The sequence below is a fragment of the Xiphias gladius genome, chromosome 6 (genome assembly GCF_016859285.1).
Source record: "Xiphias gladius isolate SHS-SW01 ecotype Sanya breed wild chromosome 6, ASM1685928v1, whole genome shotgun sequence".
NCBI classification, from domain to species: Eukaryota; Metazoa; Chordata; class Actinopteri; order Istiophoriformes; family Xiphiidae; genus Xiphias; species Xiphias gladius.
Genome location: NC_053405.1, coordinates 15,110,359 through 15,131,960, shown reverse-complemented (window position 1 = coordinate 15,131,960; position 21,602 = coordinate 15,110,359). Strand labels below are relative to the sequence as shown.

At 40.2% G+C, this 21,602-nt stretch overlaps 4 protein-coding genes across 4 annotated transcripts; 2 read left to right on the top strand and 2 right to left on the bottom strand.

Moving 5' to 3' along the window:
- Positions 1–165: 165 nt before the first annotated feature.
- On the top strand, positions 166–6,445 carry ctbs (chitobiase, di-N-acetyl-). Its single transcript, XM_040129752.1, has 7 exons — positions 166–411; positions 2,810–2,948; positions 4,064–4,272; positions 4,404–4,575; positions 4,677–4,774; positions 5,132–5,293; positions 5,915–6,445. The coding sequence occupies exons 1-7, from the start codon at positions 199–201 to the stop codon at positions 6,101–6,103; spliced, it is 1,182 nt and encodes a 393-aa protein (XP_039985686.1). The 5' UTR covers positions 166–198; the 3' UTR covers positions 6,104–6,445.
- spata1 (spermatogenesis associated 1) lies at positions 6,436–12,141 on the bottom strand. Its single transcript, XM_040129751.1, has 12 exons — positions 12,024–12,141; positions 11,780–11,886; positions 11,011–11,128; positions 10,659–10,712; positions 9,846–10,266; positions 9,013–9,184; positions 8,839–8,899; positions 8,463–8,580; positions 8,256–8,381; positions 7,722–7,897; positions 7,177–7,275; positions 6,436–6,954 (listed from the first exon to the last, which is right to left on the bottom strand). The coding sequence occupies exons 1-12, from the start codon at positions 12,084–12,086 to the stop codon at positions 6,805–6,807; spliced, it is 1,665 nt and encodes a 554-aa protein (XP_039985685.1). The 5' UTR covers positions 12,087–12,141; the 3' UTR covers positions 6,436–6,804.
- A 1,115-nt stretch (positions 12,142–13,256) lies between these two features.
- LOC120790338 (guanine nucleotide-binding protein G(I)/G(S)/G(O) subunit gamma-5) lies at positions 13,257–15,725 on the top strand. Its single transcript, XM_040127736.1, has 3 exons — positions 13,257–13,488; positions 13,673–13,824; positions 15,403–15,725. The coding sequence occupies exons 1-2, from the start codon at positions 13,408–13,410 to the stop codon at positions 13,796–13,798; spliced, it is 207 nt and encodes a 68-aa protein (XP_039983670.1). The 5' UTR covers positions 13,257–13,407; the 3' UTR covers positions 13,799–13,824; positions 15,403–15,725.
- A 144-nt stretch (positions 15,726–15,869) lies between these two features.
- rpf1 (ribosome production factor 1 homolog) lies at positions 15,870–20,656 on the bottom strand. Its single transcript, XM_040127732.1, has 9 exons — positions 20,262–20,656; positions 18,719–18,775; positions 18,479–18,559; positions 18,283–18,378; positions 17,647–17,800; positions 17,379–17,461; positions 16,990–17,171; positions 16,746–16,872; positions 15,870–16,388 (listed from the first exon to the last, which is right to left on the bottom strand). Exons 1-9 carry the CDS (start codon positions 20,505–20,507, stop codon positions 16,347–16,349), a joined length of 1,068 nt encoding a protein of 355 aa, XP_039983666.1. The 5' UTR covers positions 20,508–20,656; the 3' UTR covers positions 15,870–16,346.
- Positions 20,657–21,602: the final 946 nt, after the last annotated feature.

Here is a 21,602-nt window from a genome sequence, read left to right as displayed (position 1 = left end):
CCTTCACATCTTCCTGAAATGATTTTCTCTCCTTCACTGAAACCTGCCAGGGTGTAGTTTTTTTTTTTTGCCTTCCCCATTGAGACAAACTCAACACGTTTTCTAAACCACTTAAAAAAAAATCCACATTAAATGGGAATGTTAACATCTTCGTGGTTTCTCGTGTGCACGGGCAGTCGACTGTATGAAGTTTGTCCCATGTCACACTCCGTACGTAAGCCATGGCAGTGGCTAGGTCTGCCGAGTCCGACCCGACTGGCTTCATTCGGTTTTAAAGCTCTCTCTCTCTCAACAAAAATGTCCCGGTTCCTCGTGTTTCTGTCAGCGGTGGTCGTGGTCTGCAGGGCCAACGTATGTCCGTGTGAGAGGCCGGAGCTCTGTCGGCAGATCCGCGAGGAGAGAGACTTTGAGGTACTTCACTTAAGCTTGTTGCGCAGATAACACACCTCGGTCTAACTTGCTGAATGTCCAGCCTTAGCATAAGATATCGCCAACATATTACATGGAATTTAGTTTTTACACAAACTGCTCATCACTTTAGAACTAGTACTAATTATTTAATTGTAGGTTAGTTAGAGGCTGTGTCGCTGTAAACAACGAGCTGGTCATGAGGGCGAAATAAGTGCTGCTAGAGCCCATTTTGACAGGTGCATTTCAACGTTATGACAAAAAAAAAAATTGACATTACTGAAATCACAATTCCACCGAACTCGTAGCCTGAGGATATTTGACTTGTTTTACCATGTGGAAAATCAGTAAAAGTGTTTTGATACATGCCAACCTAATTCAGCTTGAAATTTCTCCTTTCCAATGTCTCTTATAGTAATGTTTTATACTATCGATAAGATTGAAAGAAGAAAAAATATAGAAGAAAAAAAATCTTGACCTTAGAGAACAGCAGTTCACTAAAGACCCTTATCAAAAGATTGGTTTTAGTAGCTGTTATTTGGCTTCCGATCAGATCACACAATCTTCCTAAGAAGATACATTTTGCTCATCTTTGAAGCCCCTGAGAATCCTTATAGAGCTCAGAAAAATAGAAAAAGGAGCATATCTAATTCCTTGACAACTAGGCAAACTCCATCTGTTGAGGAGGACTGTGTGACATGATCAAAGGCTCCAGAACATCTACTAAATAGACATTGTGGTGTCAAGAAGTGAAACCTTTTGTGCTGGAAAGGAAATGGAGAAAAGTTCCCACTGGGTGCTGACAATTATTTTAAAAACCTCTTACACAATGTCCATGACTGTAATAAAACTTACTCTTATGATGGAGATCTTTAAAAATGTTACTCTTTGGATCATGAGCATTAGACCACCTTCACCTACAAAACCTTAAATTAATGACCGGGATGTACATAAACTAACTGAGAAATCAAAAATGTGAACTAGTTTTTAATCTAGGAATTGTGTTAACAAAATAAAACATCTAAACCTGTTTCATGACAAAGGACTTTAATATGTTACAGGGAAAACAAACTAAACCAGCTCTGTAAACACAGCTATAATCCCTAGTGTCGAACTTATCTACTGTAGTTTCTATTGTTTCAGATTGAGGCTGCTGTTCCTCTTTATTCATGCAGTGTGTTTGTGTTTTGTTTATGGTGGTGTGACATTTGAGAAGGTTCCCCTCTTTGGGCACATTTGGCCTCTTCTGGACTTCTGTTTGGTGTCTCATGTTACTTAGAAACTAGCTATTGGCAAATACTTCTAATTAACCCTTCTCACATGGGCCAGTTTAACTTTTCAAACACATGTGCAACTAATGTACATGTTGTGTTCATGATTTATTTTATTTGAACCTATGGAAAGTAAAACATGGATCACAACATACAGGGCTAGGGTATGCTTAAACTACTCCTAATCTGAACAGTTTACTTTTTTATCCTAAATAGAAATTTGCAATAATGACCTAACTCTTAAACTGTGGAGAGATGTCATTAGATGTAAAAATAACTACTCTTTGTCAGTTTGCAGCTGCTAGATTTCATCTACATGTCGCCAGTAAAAATTGACTAGTCGGCCACAGCCGATTTTGATAATATATTAATTGTTTTAGCTAACTAACATATAAAAAATTACAAACATCGGCTGGTTTTCTGGGGGTTTCACCATTTCATATCAATACTAGAATGGCACTCATTAGAGCATATACCTCTCCCAAGGCCATTGTCAAACAACATACACCAGACTTCAGAGAAAACAAATTCAAATTCATGGTAAAGGATCTGGATCTGCTCCAAAATTTAATGGGTTTTTCCCTGGCCTGTACCCCATCCCTCCACCAAGTTCGGTGCCAATTGGTTCAGTACTTTTTGCGTAATCCTGCTGACAAACCAAAAGACAAACAAACAAAGCAACAAACAGACACAGGTGAAAACATCACCTCCTTGGCGGAGGTAATTAGTTGTAGTTACAAGAAAATCTCTGGCTGCTTGTGATAAACATTTCAGTTTTTTAAATTTATATTGTTAACATTAAGGCCAGACTAAATGAGTATTGATTTATTAAAAATCATGGTAAGTTGTATCTCCTCTTTAAGCACAAGAGCTACAAATAGAAAAATACTGCAGTCACTGTCTTCAGCCTTGTTTTTTTTCTAATAGTTTCGAGTTCAGGATACAATTGTTGTGGCAGGATAAAAAGAAGGGAGACTGACCAAAAAACACACAGTGTCCCACATATTTCCTTTTTGGGGATTTATGAATAAATAAACAAATTGCTAAAAAAAAAACAACAGGTAGGACACTAATGTAGTATAAATACAAGCATTTATCCTTACAGTTGTGTCTGTGCGGCCTGTTTTTAGGTGTTTGTGTTTGATGTGGGTGGAAAGACATGGAAGTCCTACAACTGGAGCATGGTGACTACAGTGGCAGTGTTTGGAAAATATGATGCAGAACTCATGTGTTACGCTCACTCCAAAGGAGCACGAGTAGTCCTCAAAGGTAGGGTAACTTTCACTGTTGAATATAATAAGAATTGATGTGGTTTAGTGACATACTTAAGTTTTACAAAAGTAAGGGGCTAAAGGAGTTACCTCCAACAATATGACATGACATCCTTCCCTTTTTGGCTTGACCGCAACAGCAGGGCCAGCCCTATAAACGCGAATGTCCGTGAATGTTGAGTGATATAGTTACACCATTGGTCAGCCGAATGCCGCGTGACTCAGTGCTGACGATACACCATTGGTCGGCCAGCCAAGTGTTGGAGTTTCCTCATTGGCCATTGCTGAATTTGGGAGAAACAGATTCTATTGCATCATCAGGGGTTTGTCAGGAGGCAGTGTTGTCAACTTTGTCGCTAGATTTACCAACTTTTCACATTCCTTTAGCGGGTTTTCTTCACAAAATCGCCTTGTGAAAAATCTAGCAACTTTTTGGATAAACCTCAGCTACTTTCCGAAGAAGAAGAGTTTTGCCCCGCAAGCGCGAGGCAAACCTCTCTAGTCAACTGACCGCATGGCAGCTGCATTGATGTGAATAAGCTTCTAACTTTCTCTCTGAATGATCAGTTTACAAGTAAATACAGACAAAAGTACAGCACAGCCGTTGTCTTTGACTTATTTGTATGGTGATTTTGTCTGAAGATTTCACGGTTTTAAAATCAGGATTTCAGCAGTGCAGAGCAGCAGCTTGGAAATGGCTTTGAAGTGACTGCTGCTTAACATGTAGTTTTAATGGGCCACGTTTCAGTCACTGTATCATACTTGTTCCGCTGTCTGACAACAGAAACAGAAAATCATGTAAACGAGAACAGCTTTATGGGGAATTCAGCTGTATTAAATTACTGTATATGTGAGCACAGAGAGTAGGAGAGAAGCAAAACTGACAAAAGACGGTCAAGCCATATACTAGGCTTTGACCTAGTTTTGTTTGTTTACATTTATTGGTACGAAGCGCCAACTGTTAACTGTTTCAGATAGTGTTGTTTGGGTAGAAAGCCCAGAGTTGCATCCTCTAACAAATACGTCATGTACGTTTTAATACTACGTACTGCTGCTGTCAACAGTTCACTGACCTGTACTCCATCTGTCTCTTTCTTTGCTGGTGCGAAAAAGGTGACGTTCCCCTCTCCTACATTGTGGACCAAAATAACAGGACAGCGTGGATAACAGAGAAAGTCAACCTGGCCAAAAGTCAGTTTATGGATGGAATCAATATCGACATAGAACAAGCTGTGAAAGAGGGCTCACCTGAGTACCATGCTTTGACAGACCTGGTCAAAGAGACCACTGAGGCTTTCCACAGGGAGATCCCAGGATCCCAGGTGAGGGGGATGTTTTGACAATATCACTCTGAATAGGTACAGGCAAGACAAGGTAAGCCTTTTCTAACCTGCCTGGTCTGATTTGAAACATTTTAAAAGATCCATCCCATTTACCTTTTCCTGATCTTTAGGTCTCATTCGATGTTGCCTGGTCACCAAAATGTATCGACAAGCGATGTTATGATTACGTCACCATCGCTGAATCCTGCGATCTGCTGTTTGTAATGTCCTACGATGAGCAGAGTCAGATCATGGGAGACTGTATTGCAATGGCAAACGCCCCGCTCTCTCAAACACTAAATGGTTTGTTGTCCTGTTGTGTGGCGATGAATGAGAACAAATCAGCTTGTTAATGCAAAACTACTCATCGCCACCATATGAATTGCCTGTTATCTTTCTTTAAGCTTATGACCAGTATTTGAGTCTGAACATCAATCCAAAGAAACTAGTGATGGGAGTTCCATGGTACGGCTATGACTACCCATGCCTCAGTCTTTCCCAGGTAAGATGTTATTCATTTAAAATCTATACAGTTTAAATGATGGTTGTTGAATGTTTTTTCGAAGAATACGTCTGGTAATACTAATATTTTTAGCAATGCTAGGGGCATGATCTCTTAGTCTTGTTGTTCTTGTCAACAAATCCCATGAAAAGACCAAAACCAACCATGAATTGGTTCTTCAAACGAGTAGCCTGTGTAGCCAAAACCTGATACATCTTATTTCTGTTTGCACCATAGAGCGCCATTGTTGTCCAAAACCTATTACAAACACATCAGTGAGTCAGAGTCGCACTATATCGTAAGTTGCTCTGTCTGAAATGTAAGCACAGATGTCCCTTATGTCTTTTCCCATGACAGGAGGGAATATGCTCTATAGCCAAAGTTCATTTCCGTGGAGCTCCCTGCAGTGACGCAGCTGGAAAACAGAAATCATACAAGTGGATCATGAAGCAGGTCAAGAGCTCGTTGTCTGGCAGGATGTGGGACGGCAAGCAGAAGGCTCCCTACTTCATTTACAAGGTGCATCATCTTTATCTTAAATTTCAAGGACTTCCTGGGAACACGACCACTAAGTCCATCAGTCTGCAACTTTAAAGGCAGTGTAGGATTTACCGGGCAGAAAATACACCATCAACGCATTATTATTGCCTGGTAAGAATTGTAGGATGTTGTGTTTTTGGAGCTCCACACAATAGGGTCTAAAAGTAATGATATGTCAGTCTCTGCTGCTTTGATTTTGACCATTACTTTTTAAAATCTGTTTGTCATGGCTCCTTAACTTTATGGTAGTGTAATAGTAATTTGGTGGACTACTTAAAAATATACAACTATGTTTGGGTTAGATGTTATATTGTTAGCAAAGTGGGCACCAAATTTAAGGATAATTTGTCTTTCTGCCAAGTTGGAGCTTCACCAGCTTCACCTCTCCGTAGTCCTAATAAATTATGACTCAACAAATCAGGCAGGCATCCACCCGAGCTACCACAGTTTCCCTTCCCAAACAAAACAGATCGCCTCTTCGAAAAAGCAATAAAACATTCCTTGTGAACGCCTTCTCGTTGGGTCTAAAAGCCTTCATTTTCACAAGATGGTGCCATCACCAGTTCTCATTTTGTTGTTTCTTTAATTTTCTTTCTTCAGGACCAGCAAGAACAGATTCATCAGGTTTGGTATGATGACCCCCAGAGTATTTGTCCCAAGGCAGAATCGGTGAAATCTAAAGGTTTGAGGGGCATTGGTGTTTGGAATGGCAACATCTTGGACTACAGTGATGAAGCGGTCGCCAAGCAGCAGACTGCAATGATGTGGAATGCCCTGTTAGGATGCTAGCTGAGACACACTTAACACTGCTGCAAAAATTTACACCACCCCTGAGCCCAAAAAGTCAATATATCCCTTTGTAGCAGTAACGGGGTGCGGTTTCCCTCAGAGTTCATGGATGCATACTTGCACTTCAGAGTTTATTGTGGCTTTTATTGCTTTTGTCTTTGAATGTGGCTACGTCTCAGACATTCCTCTGTGCTAACTGAAATAAATGTGATTCTCTGAAAAAGACAACCAGTCTTTTTAACGTTTGGTCTGCACACACAGTAATTTTGATTGTTGAGCTTGTTGAAGTCTGTTCACTTTTATATTTTTCATTAATAAAACATTTTCTGTCTAACCAATAAATTGTTGAAGTTACATTACCACTTAAACAGTTTTGATTAGCTGAGTTCCTTTAGCAACAAGCTTACAGCACCTGAGAAAAATGAGAAGATAAGTCAACACTATCAATTGTGAAAAAAACCAGACCACATCAAATGGCACATGATGTGATAATAAAATGCGGAAAAAGTAACAGCACAAAAATACAAAATGTAGGTACGAACTATTAAGCCATGTAGAAAGTACAACTCTATAAAATCAGACATATAAAATCAACATTTTTCAGTCCCTCTCCAGAAACATACGACACATAACAAAATCCTTCTGTCCCGGCAGAGTTAAGGCCAGACAACCGTCTTGTGCACAGTCCTGTACATGGTGAATTAGATGGAAGTGTTCTGAACCTGTGGTCTGTCCTGTCTGGTATTTCCAAAGCCTAGAGAGGCTGTTGGCGCAGGATGAGATGACTGGCTTTTCTTCTGGGCCAGTTCAGCCTTCAGGGCCCTCAGCTCTGTGGCAGCCTGTTTCCTCAACTACACAGCCATTCATGAAAAAATAACATAATAATGTTTAAATGTGCTATACACTCCTATTAACAAGCAAAATTGACTCGTTATTCTGTAGTGCTCAGTGAATGATGACTAGTGTCCTAATGAAAAATAATTCTCCAACATTTCTTTACCAACACATTCATCAGCTACTTTTACACTTGTTCAAGGTTATAGTCATATTTAAATACACAGAAGATCAGTTACCTTTATCTCTGTTACCAGCTTCATCTTGGCATCTTCTACCTTCCTCTTCAGATTGTCAATCTCGTGGCTCTCTTTCATGATCTGAATGATGAGCTCATTCTGAAATAAAAGATACTTCATTCAGGGATTTACACAAATTCTGAAGTTTGGTGTCAATTCGAGCCAACAAGGTGTTTATTATTTATACTCAGGTGAAAAAGATAGAGAAAGGTAAAGGTTTTGGGAGAAAAAATGTAACCATTCTTTATACACTTTATTTCTTTGACAATTTCAGTCTAGTCCTTCTTTGTTGGAGGGTTTGGATGAGGTACCTCCATGTGATGGCTTTCTTGCCAGCAGCCAATCTCATGGCTCATTCTGAGCTCATCCTGAGCCATGAGATTGGCTGGGATTTTTGCCCAGGTGTAATGTGGCAAAGGAGCAAACAATTTGAACAAAAATGTTTATTATTTCTTGAGCAATCTCTTGCCAATATGAAAGAATTAAAGGGCAAATCCAGAAAATGTGACAATGGTCAGCCAAAATCAAGGTTAAATAGATTTTACCTTGATGGAAGATCTGCCCTGTCGTCTTGGCTTCCCTCTGTTATCTCTGGCCTGGAGCTGGTGCAATAGTTTGTTGTAAAATGTCTCCAACTCTTGTCGTACGTTTTTCAGGTTGTCCTCCAATGGTGCTGTGGCCTTCTTGGTTTCAAAATATTTCTTTTTCCAGCTGTCACGTGCTTTACGTTGAAAGGGGAGAGCAGCAGCAGAATTTGGTTACATTTGAGAAATAGTGGGGACTCCTCTGGGGTCCTACTACTATCCAACATGAGTCGTCAAGCATAGGTTTTGTAGTAGGGTTACCATCCCGCAATATTTGAAAAGCTCTAAATGCTCTAAAATATCAGATTTTCAGGATTTGTTTTTGATGTTTTAGCAAAGAACACAGTTTATCACATTCATGGCAGTTCTATCGGGAACAGTTTATAAAGGGGTTCTTGAAAGGACTCCTTTTTTTAGTCATAGATTTCTGACAAGAATCTCCAATGATTCTTTTTAAACATTTTAGATTTTTTCTAATAAGGATTTTGTGTCTACCTTGGTTCCTCCGGTGTCTGTTTTGGGCCAATAAATCTTTCCCCTTTCTTAGCAACTCTTGTCTTGTCCACTCCATCTGCTTTCTCTCCTCCCTCACCAGCTTGATTTCCTCGATCAGTTCCTCTCCTAAGAGAAACAAACCATGTCAGCAGTCTTAATAGAAAGCTGTTCATTAATTCTTGATATGTGGCCAAAGTGACAGCTTACTGCTCGTCTGAACGACTGGAGAAGACGCAGTTTTATGGGTGACCAAGGCCAAGTCTAGGTCTGGAGGTGGAGAGGTACACCGAACAGGCAGAGACAACACAGCTGGACTTTCCGTCACCTTAAAACAGACAATAAATACAACAACATGAGTTTTTACGTGAATGGACTTTTGTGAATTTGTTTGGACTCAAGTCCTTTGCTCAGTTCAAAGACCTCAGCCCCTTCACTAAGCCCACCTGCCGGCAGAGGAATTTGGACTGATCACTTTGCTAAAAGACTTGCAAAAAGCTAACAGAACGTTTAAAACCAGCAGGGAGACTGTCCACTCCCTGCTTGTTTTAAACGTTCTGTTAGCTTTAGCTTGCTGACACATTACCCCACTCGTTGGTTTACTCCCGACGGACTTCAGTGTATGTGCATCTTTTGATTTCCCAAGCCTGCAAACACACACACTGTTAGAAGACCAAGCAGCAGTAGTACTAGTATTCACTGCAGAGTACAAATGTGGCACACAGTAATGCTTTTGCTCAGTGAGCTGGCTGCATGGTACCCGTCTGTGAGGGAGAAGCCTGAATTTCTGTCCTCCAGGGACTCTGCTACTCCCGAATCTCTGGCCGCTCTGTTTTCTCTGTGGTATTGTTTCTTCTTCCTGCAGGTTTCTTTTGCTTCTTCCTCTGGCAACTCCGTCGCCTGAGCTGAATCAGCCTCATGTCGTTGTAAAACTGTAGTTACAGAGCAAATAAAGAGCTTGGCGACATAATGCGAGATCTTGAAGATCTATTTTTGGAATTGCTAAGAAACTGCATCGCGAGGAGGCTGAGTGGCAGATGCAGAAACATGTTCTGTTAATATAAAATGTGCAAAACTCATATAAATGCCAATGTATCGTTTCAAAGCTAAAATATAGACCTTTTTAAAATTAAAACATAAAAATGTATAGAACAAAATGAATCACTATTTTTTGTCTGTGTTCCTATCTAAAACCCTCCTTCTCCTGAAATTGGCTTTTCAGTGAAGATGTGGATGTTGTGTAACATGGTGGTCAGACTGAGTTATTGCCTTTTCTTTTTCACATTTACCATTTTTTTGTGCTTGGGCGTAGCTACCAAGATTTGGCTGGAGGGCTTAATACAGAGGATTCATGGCAGCACAAATGGGAGCGATTTGGTGACAAAAGCTATTCTGAAACATGGTGAACATCAGCAGTGCCTTGTTTTAAGTCTGCCCTTTGCGCCGCTGCCCCGTGTAATAACTGCACGGAAAAGATTTGGGCGAGATGACACTTTCACGCAGACAGGTGGCAAATGTCAGAGCAGGAACTAAACCGGATAATACATTCCATGCCTCAGTGCAGAAGTAACGTATTGTACTTTAAATATTTACCTTTATTCGGTGAAACAGGCTGTGGTGCCCTTTGATTCTGAGTCTTCGTTAGACAACATTCCTGCTCTGCCCACTCAGGCTTGTTGGAGCAGAGAGCTTCATCTTCATTTTCTCCATCTCCCTCTGAAGAACTGTAGCTCTGCTCCTCATCCCCTTCCTCCTCTTCCTCCTCCTCCTCCTCCTCCTCCTCCTCCTCCTCCTCTAGACTGGGTGTGGGAGCTGGCTGATGGGAACACTGGGGGATGAGGGGGAATTTAACAGGCTCCTTTGTCCTTGTTGGCAGGCTGCACGCCCTGGGAAGGTGGTAATAGGGCAGGCGGTCTGGGGAGCTGCTGCTGCCGGTGTCTGGGGTGGCAGGCTGGGAGCAAGCACCGCTGCGGTTCTCCACAGCGTGCAGCAGGTACAGCTCCGGCTGCGGGGCCTGCCCACCGGTGAAAGCAAGACAGTAGCAGAGCTCAAATGGCACATGATGAAGCACAGGATTAACAGATGATGCAGAGCTACGGGGCTGATATTCAAATCAGACAACGTCAAACCGCACGTACAAGGAATCACTGAAATTCATGATAAAATTCAGGGAAAAATAAGGCGTTGAGAGCACAACAAGCATAAGATTTAAAGCTAAGAGTTATGTAAATAGAGATGGCCACAAAATACAACAACATACATTTGTAATCAACCTGCTGCGACTGGGAGAGTGTACTACTGTTTTTAGACATTTCAGTGATGTATGAGACTATGCCAAGGAAAAAGCCACCAATTCTAGGGGGGGCTAAACTGTAAATGCAAATGTGGAACATGAAATCTACATACATACGGTGGAGCGAATGTTTTCACTTTCAGATCCCTCTCCTGTTTGCTTTTAACCTGTAAGGTAAGGAAAGGAAGGAAGGAGGAAAGGAAAGGAAGGAAAGGATTTGGTTGGCGTCAGAGTCATGGCAGTAAAAACTGTGTGCTCGCTCGCTCTCTCTCTCTCTCACACACAAACAGACCCACACACACACACACACACACACTCACGCACACACACGCCTTACACCCTTTAGTGTAGCAACCTGAATAGTGACCTTGTTAATCAAACTGTCTACATTGTTTCGCTCCACCGTCTGCCTGGTAAAACACAACCAGCTGCAGAAAAGTGCACCACACAGCCAGCTGAACTCACCAGTGCCAGGCTGCGACCCACACATTTCAGGAAGGAGAATTTGTCGACGCTCCTCTCTGCGCCCAGAAGAGCGCCCAGCTCGCCCCTCAGAGCTTTCAGGGTGATATCAGGATAAACCCTAGCAGCACAGTGATTAAAAGATTTTAGACAAATGTTCACAAGGTTATAACAGATGTTTTAAACACTACTTTTAAAGTGCAAACACAGGGAGAAGCTGCATAAAGTTAGTCTGGGAATTAGGGCGAGGGAATTATTATTACTCAACTGCGTTTGTCTGATGGTTGTAGTAACTAATTATTTAGCAGAATAGGAGTTTACGTCAAACACAGAACCAATTCATCCGATGCATTTCTGCAGTTTTAACTATCCAGCAGTGCATGTCGCACTAATAATTTCACAATTAACAAGAATTTTAATCCAATTTTTGTTATAATTAATTCGTGGAACGTTAATGTTTTGTGTGGTTTATGTATTAAGTTTTGAAACTAGTGTGTGCTTTTACTTAATATAGGAAAGGGGCTTTTTAAACCACTGAATTACTTGGTAACTAAAACTTGATGAATGATGAATGAATGAAACAAATCTGACATCTGTACGTGTAATTTCTGTCTCTTAAGTGTCACTTTACAGTGTAGAGGTACATCCTTTGCAGATGTGCTGCCACAATCCAACGCACGTATTTTATATTGTCCATTATACTGGACAGTTTCTTGTCTCCCTCTGAATTGGAAATCTTGAATTTAACATTACACATTTCCGTAAGGGGCACCTGATGAAGCCTGCAGATACGAAGCTCTCTATGGCTTCTGCGGGGACTCTGTTGAGCTTCACATTCCACTGGTCCTCTGGCACATACAGCACATGCAGCTCCACAAACTAGACACACAAAACACGGCTTTAAAAACTGACATCGGGTTTCGGTGTGCACAGTGCACCGGCATCACGAGGCAGTGTTTTGAGTTCAGTCGGAATTTTTCCAGACTCCTGTCCAGAGTTGAACTCCCTCGACATACCTTGCAGCTGGCCGGTCTCCTGTCCTCCTCGGGACATCTCAGGGGCCCACAAGACGGCTCCATTACCGGTGCGGTTCAGCATAAGGAGAAGCGGAGAAACACCCTGAAAGAGGCTCGATTTCTGAAGCCCTATTTTTTTTTTTTTTTTTTAATGTATGTATCTATTTGTTTTGCCCTGTGAAGGCGTCGACTGCCCAGCGACACTCCGCTGTGCTCAAACGCAGCCAGTCGTCCGGCGGAGCTTCTTTTACGAGAGTGCCAGCGGCGGTTGCTCTGGTGCTGACGGTGACAACTGCGGCGAAGACAGGGAGCTTATCCCATCCGACGCCGTCCTGCGGGGTGCACTCGCTTTTGCTCCATTAGTTATGCGGCTACGCTCAGTTCTTTATGCTCACCCGATCGTGCGGGGGTTTTTTTTTGGATTTCTGGCATTTTCTCATACTGTTGACAAGTAAAGGCAATAGTGATATACAGAATGCCTAGTTAATGTGTATTAAAATTCAGAAGAAAAATAGCTAATTCGACAACTTTCATAACATTTGCCTCAGAATAAATAATAAAAATCTCATTATATTGGTAGCAGATCCAGTTCATGCCAGGATATTTACGCTTGTTGATGCACTTTCACCACTAGAGGTCAGGATTTAAATAGATCTGATGCTGCTTTCGGGTACCGTGGGAGTTGTCGGAAATATTAAAATCAGCGCGAAATTGTATTTTCTTCCTCAAAAGCTCAGCAAGGTTTTTTTGTTTTTTTTTTTTTTGGGGGGGGGGTTTAGAGACACGAGACCACTCAAACTGTGTCGACAAGGCCACAGGCTAAATAAAAGATCAATAAACCAAAGCATACATTTTGTGACAGTTATGTTCGGTGAAGTGCACTGAATTCACAAAAAAAGGAGACTTTATCTTGTAAGTATGACTTCTATGTCTCATAAATATGAGTTAAGTCATAAGCACCATTTATGTGACATTCGTTATGACTAAAAACACGATTACTAGATCTCCAGGGTTTTTTTTGTTTTTGTTTTTCTGTCTTTTGTGATGCGCTTCCGTAACCATGAACTTGCTATACACTGCTCTGAACCTTAGCTTTATTTGCTTAAATAATTCAATTAATTTCTAAACCTGAACAGAGGTCGCTTTCATTAACACTTAAGCATAATGATTTGTTGTCATTTCACTCCAAAGATAACGGGGGGAAACAGTTAATAGAGTCTACGAGCATCCGTGGAAGGCAGCAATGGCGGACACGCCTTTAAAGAAAACCGGAAACTCTTTTTTGAGGGAGTAGTAGAGAGCAATCTAGCTACCGTCAACGAATTATTTTTTTTAAAGTTTCATATTATTCGTTATTAGGACGAAGTCTCTCCACATCTCTACAATGTCGGGTTCATCCAACGTCGTAACGATGAAGAAAATCGTCCAGCAGTTACGCCTTGAAGCCGGCATTAACAGAGTTAAGGTAACTGTTATGATCGTGAATTTCAGGGCGTGTGTTTTTTCCTCCACAGTTGCTTCACGCAGGTTTCTCACGTTGTTTTAATGCCGGTGGTGTCGCTCAAGCGGTCCCGATTTTCGTTCAAGTCACAGCGCCTTTAACGACATAACCGTGGGCTAACTTATGGGGACTCGGTTGTCTTCCACAGGTGTCCCAGGCCGCCGCGGACCTGCAGCAGTTCTGCCTTCAGAACGCCCAGCAGGACCCCCTGCTCACCGGCATGTCGTCCAGCAACAACCCGTTCAGACCACAGAAAGTCTGCTCCTTCCTATAGCACGCGCAGACCGACCCTCCGCCTCTGTGAGTACCGCAGCACGTAATCTCCGACACACCAACTGCCCTATCACTTTCGGTGGTGGAAGAAGCACCCCGACACGCCACTTTAAGTAAAGGTGCTAATGCCACACTGTAAATATACTCCATGTCTCAGACCCAATATGTTAATTTCCCTCCATAGTGTCACCAGGAACATGTACGCAAAGTATTAAAAGCAAGAGTTTTAAATGCAGAAACACGTCCCCAGTGAATGTTACTTCATTACAGTCAGTTGTCAGTTCATTAGGAACACCTAGCTAAAACTAATGTAGTCATGTCGTGAAGGTTATAAAGTTCAGGACGACTGCATTAGTTTTAGCTCTTTGTACCTATTAATCTGACAACCAAGTGTATATTACACCAGCAGATTATTGATACTCATGCATTACTGAAACCTGAGCTTTCCCGTTGAGATGGAGCTAAATTTGAACTATTTAGCATAGGACTACAACTAATGGGGATTTCCATTACGGATTAATTTGCTAATGTTGTCAGTTAATTGATTGATTATTTGGTTTGTAAGAATCCAAAATGTACAGATAAATACCTATCACGGTTACCAAGAACTCATAGCGGATTATTTGATTGATATTTACAGTCAAATAAAAACAGGGGAGTGATTTAAAAAAAAAAAAAAAAAAAAGACATAAATAAGGATATGTAAATTAATAGAAGCATAGAATATCTGGATAAAATCAAACATAACAGCTGAACACAGAGAACAAATAAAATACAAAGTAAAGACATTTGAATGTGGTCAATTATGTCTTCATCATGACAATTAAGAGGCTAAAGAAAAGAGATGGATCTTTAGATGGGTTTTTGAGATATCAGTGGAGGGGGACGATTGTTGGGGAACTAATTGTTAGTGGTAAACTGTTCCCCAATTTAGGGGGGCAACAACGGAAAATGCTCGATCACGTTTGAATATTAACTGGGTGCGTGGAATGGAGAGCAGTGACTGGTCAGCAGATCTGAGGGGTCCCGAGGTGGAATAGGGGACGAGCCGGATTAGGACCTCAGGTTGTGTTATGGTTTGCCTGAAGGAAGCTTTTTGGCATCCAGGATTTTACAGCCTCAGTGCAATTTAACACTGCAAGGATCTCAAGGTTTCAGCGGGAGGTACAGCTGGGTGTCATCTGCATAACATTGGTAGGAGATATTATCTGAAAATAGACCCCAAAGGAAGCAAATATAGAGAAAATAAAATAGGGCCTAATATGGAACCTTGTGGTAATTCCCATGAGGGTGGGAGGGTGAGGAATTACCAAAATAATTACTTATTTCTGTTAATCAACTAATTGATTATAATCAACTAATTGTTTTAGCTGTACTTGTAATTTATAACTAAGCATCAGCTTTTTAAAGACCTTTTTAAATGTTTTTTACAGTCGCGTTGCCTTATGTACTTGGAAAACTCTCAGCAACTTAAAGCATCTAAGAGCAGGGCAGGTTCACACATTTCATCTCTGAAGCTGGTTTAATGCTTAAGCCATAAATTGTAAGTTCAACGTGTTGGTGTGTTATATAGTTTGTATAACACATGCAATTACATTTCTGCAGGTTTTGGACATGGTGGTTCCTCGTGGAACTGGGCTGCAGGATCCTGAATCATGGACTGGAATTGTCTCAGGAGTGTTAGGGAATTTGGGGACAAACAACTAACTTAAGAAATTTTTTTTTTTTTTTTTTTTTTACTTTTGCCTATGGAAAGATTTCCAGGTGCTTAGGTGGCACAATAGATGTCTTAATCTACTTGCTTTAAAGTAACTAACCCATATCAACACACATGTGCCTTTTGAATTGTACATTCTTCATGACTGATTTTCAGAAAGAATTAATTGTATTTACACATTTTAACTTTTATTAAAATGAGTATACACACATTTAGAAATCTGAAATGTGTTCAATGTGTCATTTGTATTTGTTTTGAAAGTCCTGTCACTGCTACGGTTGCATTTCATTCACAGAGCAGGATGCAACATGTGTATGTGATCAGGGCAGGCTCACATGACTTCTAGAGAACACAATCTGAATTTCTGATTTAATTTGGGCCACATTTGTACAGTTTAGATAAATTTCATAGGAACTGCACATCTGCCAATACAATTTCCACATGACCATGCAGGTCAGAATTTTCAGGTTATTTAGGTTCATGTGGAGTGTCTGCATGTCTCCTCTCTGGTGTCTGCCAACTAACAGACTTTGGCCATGAGCTACAGGTTCGTGTCCAACACTTGGTCTCCAAAAGGCTTTGCAGTTGCAGCTTTAGAAAAGTCGTTTTTCAGGGAGAGTCTGAATCCACAGCGATGTGATCTCAAAGTCTAGATGTCAGTGTTGAACCTCTAATTGTGCTGAAAGGACAAATGTTAACTGTTGCCACTGGTCACCCTCAAAGAATCTAGGACATCCACAAGAAAATCCATTTGTGTAAGTCCACAAACATCTGTAATATCTTAATAATTGAAGTCATCCTTGTCCAACCACAAAAGAACGTTGTTATGTACTCAAAGCTGGAACTTCCGTCTGCAGGCATCCATCTCATGGCGCTGGAAACAAAAAGAATTTTTGAAGCTTTTGTTTAACTAAAAGAAAAGCCTGATTGCAATACAGTTATTCAACTGTATGTCACATTTAAAAAGTACTTTTAACATGTCGGTTAAACACATTGCAATCATTTATGAATGGCTAAGTAAAAAACTAGCAGCAAAGAGGTCAACATATATGCAAATTTAGGCAAACAAATACACTGTGCACGTGGCATAACAGTTTCACTGAGATGTACAAACTACCATATGTAGAAGAATAAAACTATTAACAAAGTGCTCTAACATTACATTAGATTAGTTCCACCTTTATAGCTCTTCTGGGATCTCAAAAGAAAATTTAAGATATGAGAGACTCACCTTCAGGACCCACTCATACTCTCCAAACTTTGAATCGAAGGTGCCTTTCTGTAGAGAGCGGAGTTTGAGGGTGAAGCGTGGTCCCAGCTCCTGAATGCCAACTTTCTTCTCATTCTTGAAGATGTACCTTTTTAAAGATGCAAAGAATTGTTTATTTGACCTTCGAAATTTAAGGCAACCGTTCTCAAAAACTTGTGCAAAAGGAAAGTTATGTTAGAATACATCATTTCCAGCAAATGTTCACCTGTGGAATCTGAAAAAGATGAAGTCTCTCTGGTTGTGGAAGGTGGCGACCTGTCGACCCACAAACTGGGGGTCCTGTGGAAAGAGAGCAGCGAACATCCGGCCGATGCTGTGGCCCAGACGTGTGGTGAAGTTATTGAGGATCACCTCTGGAGAGTGTTCTGTGGGATCTTTACCCCGTCTCTGCAGAGAGAAAATAGTAAAAATTAGTCACGCAGCTAAGTTTGGGGCTCCTAAACCATGCCTTTACAGAGGGACTGCACACTATTTTTGAGCCGTAAACTAAATGATATGACCGTACTGTCATGAAACACATTGGTTCTTGCATATTTTCAACGTAATCAAACCAGAGTAACGAACAGTGAAAAGAGTTTGGATTTATGCACTTGCCTTTATCTCCTTCCGTAGTCGAACATTGCTGACCTTGAAGTGTGCAGTCGGCCCGTCAGGTAGGTGACAGAGAACCATACCATCTAGAAGTCACAGTTAAGAAAGCTGAACTTTGAGAACCTACAGCTCACTTCAGTAAAAGTACCAAAACAGAACTCTCATTCTTTATCCGAATTACAGCAATGTAATATATACTGGATTATATAAAGCAGCATTATGCATTATTTATAATCCTCCTCTCTCCTGACACAGCTGCCTTTCAGGATACTGGGCACTTTGCGATCCTCATTGATGACCAAGAGGTAGGTGAAGTTCCTGGCAATGCACTGGGGAATGATCCTCTTCAGGGCCAAACCTCGTCTGTAGTACACGTGGGCGTTTGGGACTACTGTGGCCAGCTGCTCACAAAACCTCACCGTCCTCTGCAAGACACAAGTCAGCGGTTTTGAAGAGATGGTGTTTAAAAAAAAAACAAAAGTGAGAAAGTGTTTTCCATGAAGTCCTAGCAGACTCCCAATTTACCACCTCAGGATAGTCCAATACAAAGTACAAAGCAGATCGAGTTAAACACTTAATTATTTCTAAATCCAGAAACTGTCATATCAGGTTAAATCACAAAGTGGAGCTTAAATAAGAGAGCCTAACATCCTCATTAAGCCTAAACAGGATCAAGAATGATCACATACAGTATGTAAAACACTAAATCTCTAATGCATCAAAATAATGCGCTGTGCAAACTATTTCAGTATTACCAAATTTACCTTTGGAGTATAATTTGAAAAGGCCAAAAGCAATTTCCTAAAGTGAATTTTCACTGACAGCTGACACTGAGGTGACTTCGATGAGAAGAAAAAAAAAAAAGAATCGATACAGTTGTGTAAAACGCCAAGCGGCAGCCACTCACCCCTCTGGGTCTGTCCGATGTTGTGATGAGCACTTTGGGGTTTGTGAGCCCGTTGAAGTAGGCAGAGAATTCATCCGTTCCCTCGTCAAATGCAACCTGTAGATGACAGAAAAACACACAAACACTACTTAATGTAAATTCACTACGAATATAACCTGGGATCATTTGAACATGCTCAGCCAAACTTGGTCCGTACCTCTTCATCTTGTGGGTCAACTGTTGTCTCGTCGTACACCCTCTGGTTTTCTATCGTCTTCGGGACCTCTTTTGGGGGTGCCTGCATAAGGTTCAGAATAAATGAAGTAACAAAACCCCAAAATGAATGCTTCTGACTTGTTTGGTGATACAATTCATCATTCTAGGAAGCCAATTAATAAAATTAGTTTTTTGACTTATGATAGAAACATTCGGGACAGGACAAAGAGAAAAGACTCACCTTGTCACCTAAAGCTTCTCTTTCTTTTTTCTTCTTTTTCTTTAGCTGCATCTTTTGCTGAAATATGAGGACAGAAAAAAAATATGAAATTTCAGGGGGAGGCTTCCAACTAATAGAGAGTCCAACAATTACTCGATCAATCGATTAGTCGATGGACAGATTATAAATCTGCAACAGTTTCTAAAATGTGTGAATTTTCTGCTTGTCTCACTGTCACGTCACTGTAAACTGAATACCTTTGGGTATTGGACCATTGAGCGGACAAAACAAGCAATCTGGAGAAGTCAACTTGGGCTTTGGTAAATAGTGACAGGCATTTAGAAAAAAAAATTTTCTTGTGTATTATTGACTTTGTAATTAATCAAAAACATAACCAATAAATTATTTGAGAATAAAAATAATAGTTGCAGCTCTAAAACAATACACTGAATCTTATATGTTGATCATGTGAATTGTAGGTAAAAAATTAAGGCTGCAACCAATGATGATTTTCATTATCGAATCAGCAGATTATTTTTTCGATTAATTTTTTTGTCTATAAAATATCAGGAAATAGTGAAAAATGCCCGTTACAATTTCCCACAGTCCAATTTGATGTCTTAAAATGTTTTTTGTTTTACATAACCAAAAGTTATTCTGTTTATCGTGTACGACAAAGAAAAGCATCAAATTCTCACATTTGAAACCATTACATTTTTGCTTAAAAAAATGACAAACAGTTAACTGATTATCGAAATAGTTACCGATTAATTTTCAATTGATCAACTAATCAATTATTTGACTAGATGTTCGAGCTCTGGTAAAAATTATAATCTGCAAAGTAACTGATCACTGTAGCTTTCAGCTAAACATTGTTGAGTAAGAAATGTGTTTTATTAAATATTTATTCACTGGAACAGTAGAAGTACAAGTTAGAATAAAACTGGTCCTGGTCTTGTAGAGGGACTCTGTCAAAATCTAGTTTTTAAAGACCGGAATCGTTTTAGTTTATATTTTTGTCGTTTGTGTTCAACTTTGTTTTATCAAATTGCTTCCATTTGTTTGTGTGTGTCAAGAAATTAACACCCAGGAACTTTGGGGCAAGGTCGTATTATTCCATCACAGGAGAATTGTACGGCTGCAACCAACAGTTATTTTTATATCAATACATCTGACATAAGTCTGAGGCACCTTGTTTTTCTTTATAATTGACCGATCGCTCAATGTGAGCAATTTTTTAAAACTCTTTGGGTAAAAAAAAATTATTAAATCAATTATCAAAACTGTTGCCTATTCATTTTCTGTCAACTGACTGAGAAGTTGGCGGTTTCGGGGTGCAATGTAAAATGGGGGTGAACAGGGGCCCAACAAATTATTTTTGCCCGTGGGCACCCTGGGAGGTTAATCCGGCCATGGGGTAGACTAAACATTAGAGAGACTCTCAGCACAACACAATAATATTCAACAGCCTCCACAAAGTCCAGCTTTATACCCTCGATGAAGATTTCTTAAATGTTGCATTAGACAGGTCTACCCGGTTCGTGGCCTTTTAAATTATCTTTACCATTCTTTTCTCCTGCTTGAGTTTCATGAACATGAGGTGCCTTCGCTGTTTGTTCTTGATTTCCGACACACTGAAGGTGGGGGGGAAGGCAGCTGCTGCCTCACTCTTCTCCATCTTCTCCTCCTTCTTCTCCGCTCCGCTGCTTTCTCCACTTCCCTCCTCGGTCAGGGTCTTATTCTTTGTCTTCTTGTTCTTCTTTTTCTTACCTCTATCGTCCTGATTCACGGGGACTTCTGTGATGTCCATCTTGTGTCAGCTAGCTGTCTGTTTTTTTTTTTTATTTTTTTATTTTTTTCTCACGTGTGCTGCTGTCGCTGCTGGTTGCCTGTTCGTGTCTTCACGTCCGGGAACAGGAGGTGACCGATTTGTTGTCGTCGATGAAAATGTGGGACACCTGGTGGTGCGGAGGAGAAACAGCACTTACTCGAAGCGGTGGAAGAAGTATCCAGATCCTTTACTTAGGTAAATAACTAATACCACACTGTAAAAATACTGCATTCAAAAAGTTACCTAAGGGAAAGTATTTAAATATAATCAGGAAAGTGTACTTAAAGTATTAAAAGTACTCAATGCAGAAAAAATGGCCCCTGTGAGTGTTACACTATTATACATTATATCATTAGATTATTATTACTCATAGATTAATAAGTTTGCAGAATTGTGGTATTGTAGTAGAATGAGATGGAGCCTATTTTAACAATTTTATGCAGGACTACAACTAATTATTTTTCCCTATGGATTAATCTCCTGAAAGTTTGTTTCGTTTGGAAAATTTCAGAAAACAATCACACTTTCAGAATGGTGGTTTTGTCCAACGAACAGTCCAAATCACAAAATTATTAATAATAGATTAAAATCATTAAAAGGGAAAAGAGGAAAATCCTCTCATTTGTTAATCCAGACGCATTGAAATGTTTCAAATTTTTACATAAAAAAATGACTTAAACCATTATCAAAATAGTTGCAGGTTAATTTTCGGTCAACTGGCTTATTGATTAATTGACGCTTGACTTTATTTGTACATATTGTTAAGTACTGTAGTTTAATCTAAAACAACATATCACATTTCTCTTCATGTGACTGTATGAAAAAATTTGAATATATAAAGAAACTAGTAATTGTAGCTGTCAAATAATTGCAGTGGAGTAAAAAGTACAATATTTCCCTCTAAACTGTAGTGGGGTGGAAGTATATGGTGGCAAGAATAGAAAATACTCAAGTAAAGTACAAGTACCTCAAGTTGGTACTTACAGTACACTCGGAAAGTATTCAGACCCCTTCACTTTTTTCACATTTTGTTATGTTGCAGCCTTATGTTAAAATCAAAAAATTCATCTTTTC

Excerpts from the sequence above, each read along its gene's own strand:
- ctbs (XM_040129752.1), top strand. The coding sequence starts at position 199 with ATGTCACACTCCGTACGTAAGCCATGGCAGTGGCTAGGTCTGCCGAGT. Across the intron at positions 4,576-4,676 it reads GCTCTCTCAAACACTAAATG|CTTATGACCAGTATTTGAGT; the intron begins GTTTGTTGTCCT and ends TCTTTCTTTAAG. Across the intron at positions 4,775-5,131 it reads CATGCCTCAGTCTTTCCCAG|GAGGGAATATGCTCTATAGC; the intron begins GTAAGATGTTAT and ends TTCCCATGACAG.
- spata1 (XM_040129751.1), bottom strand. The coding sequence starts at position 12,086 with ATGGAGCCGTCTTGTGGGCCCCTGAGATGTCCCGAGGAGGACAGGAGA. Across the intron at positions 11,129-11,779 it reads GTATCTGCAGGCTTCATCAG|GGTTTATCCTGATATCACCC; the intron begins GTGCCCCTTACG and ends CTGTGCTGCTAG. Across the intron at positions 7,276-7,721 it reads AGGGCAGATCTTCCATCAAG|AATGAGCTCATCATTCAGAT; the intron begins GTAAAATCTATT and ends CTTTTATTTCAG.
- LOC120790338 (XM_040127736.1), top strand. The coding sequence starts at position 13,408 with ATGTCGGGTTCATCCAACGTCGTAACGATGAAGAAAATCGTCCAGCAG. Across the intron at positions 13,489-13,672 it reads CCGGCATTAACAGAGTTAAG|GTGTCCCAGGCCGCCGCGGA; the intron begins GTAACTGTTATG and ends TGTCTTCCACAG.
- rpf1 (XM_040127732.1), bottom strand. The coding sequence starts at position 20,507 with ATGGACATCACAGAAGTCCCCGTGAATCAGGACGATAGAGGTAAGAAA. Across the intron at positions 17,462-17,646 it reads TGAGGATCGCAAAGTGCCCA|ATGGTATGGTTCTCTGTCAC; the intron begins GTATCCTGAAAG and ends TGTGACTTCTAG. Across the intron at positions 17,172-17,378 it reads GACTACGGAAGGAGATAAAG|AGACGGGGTAAAGATCCCAC; the intron begins GCAAGTGCATAA and ends TTCTCTCTGCAG.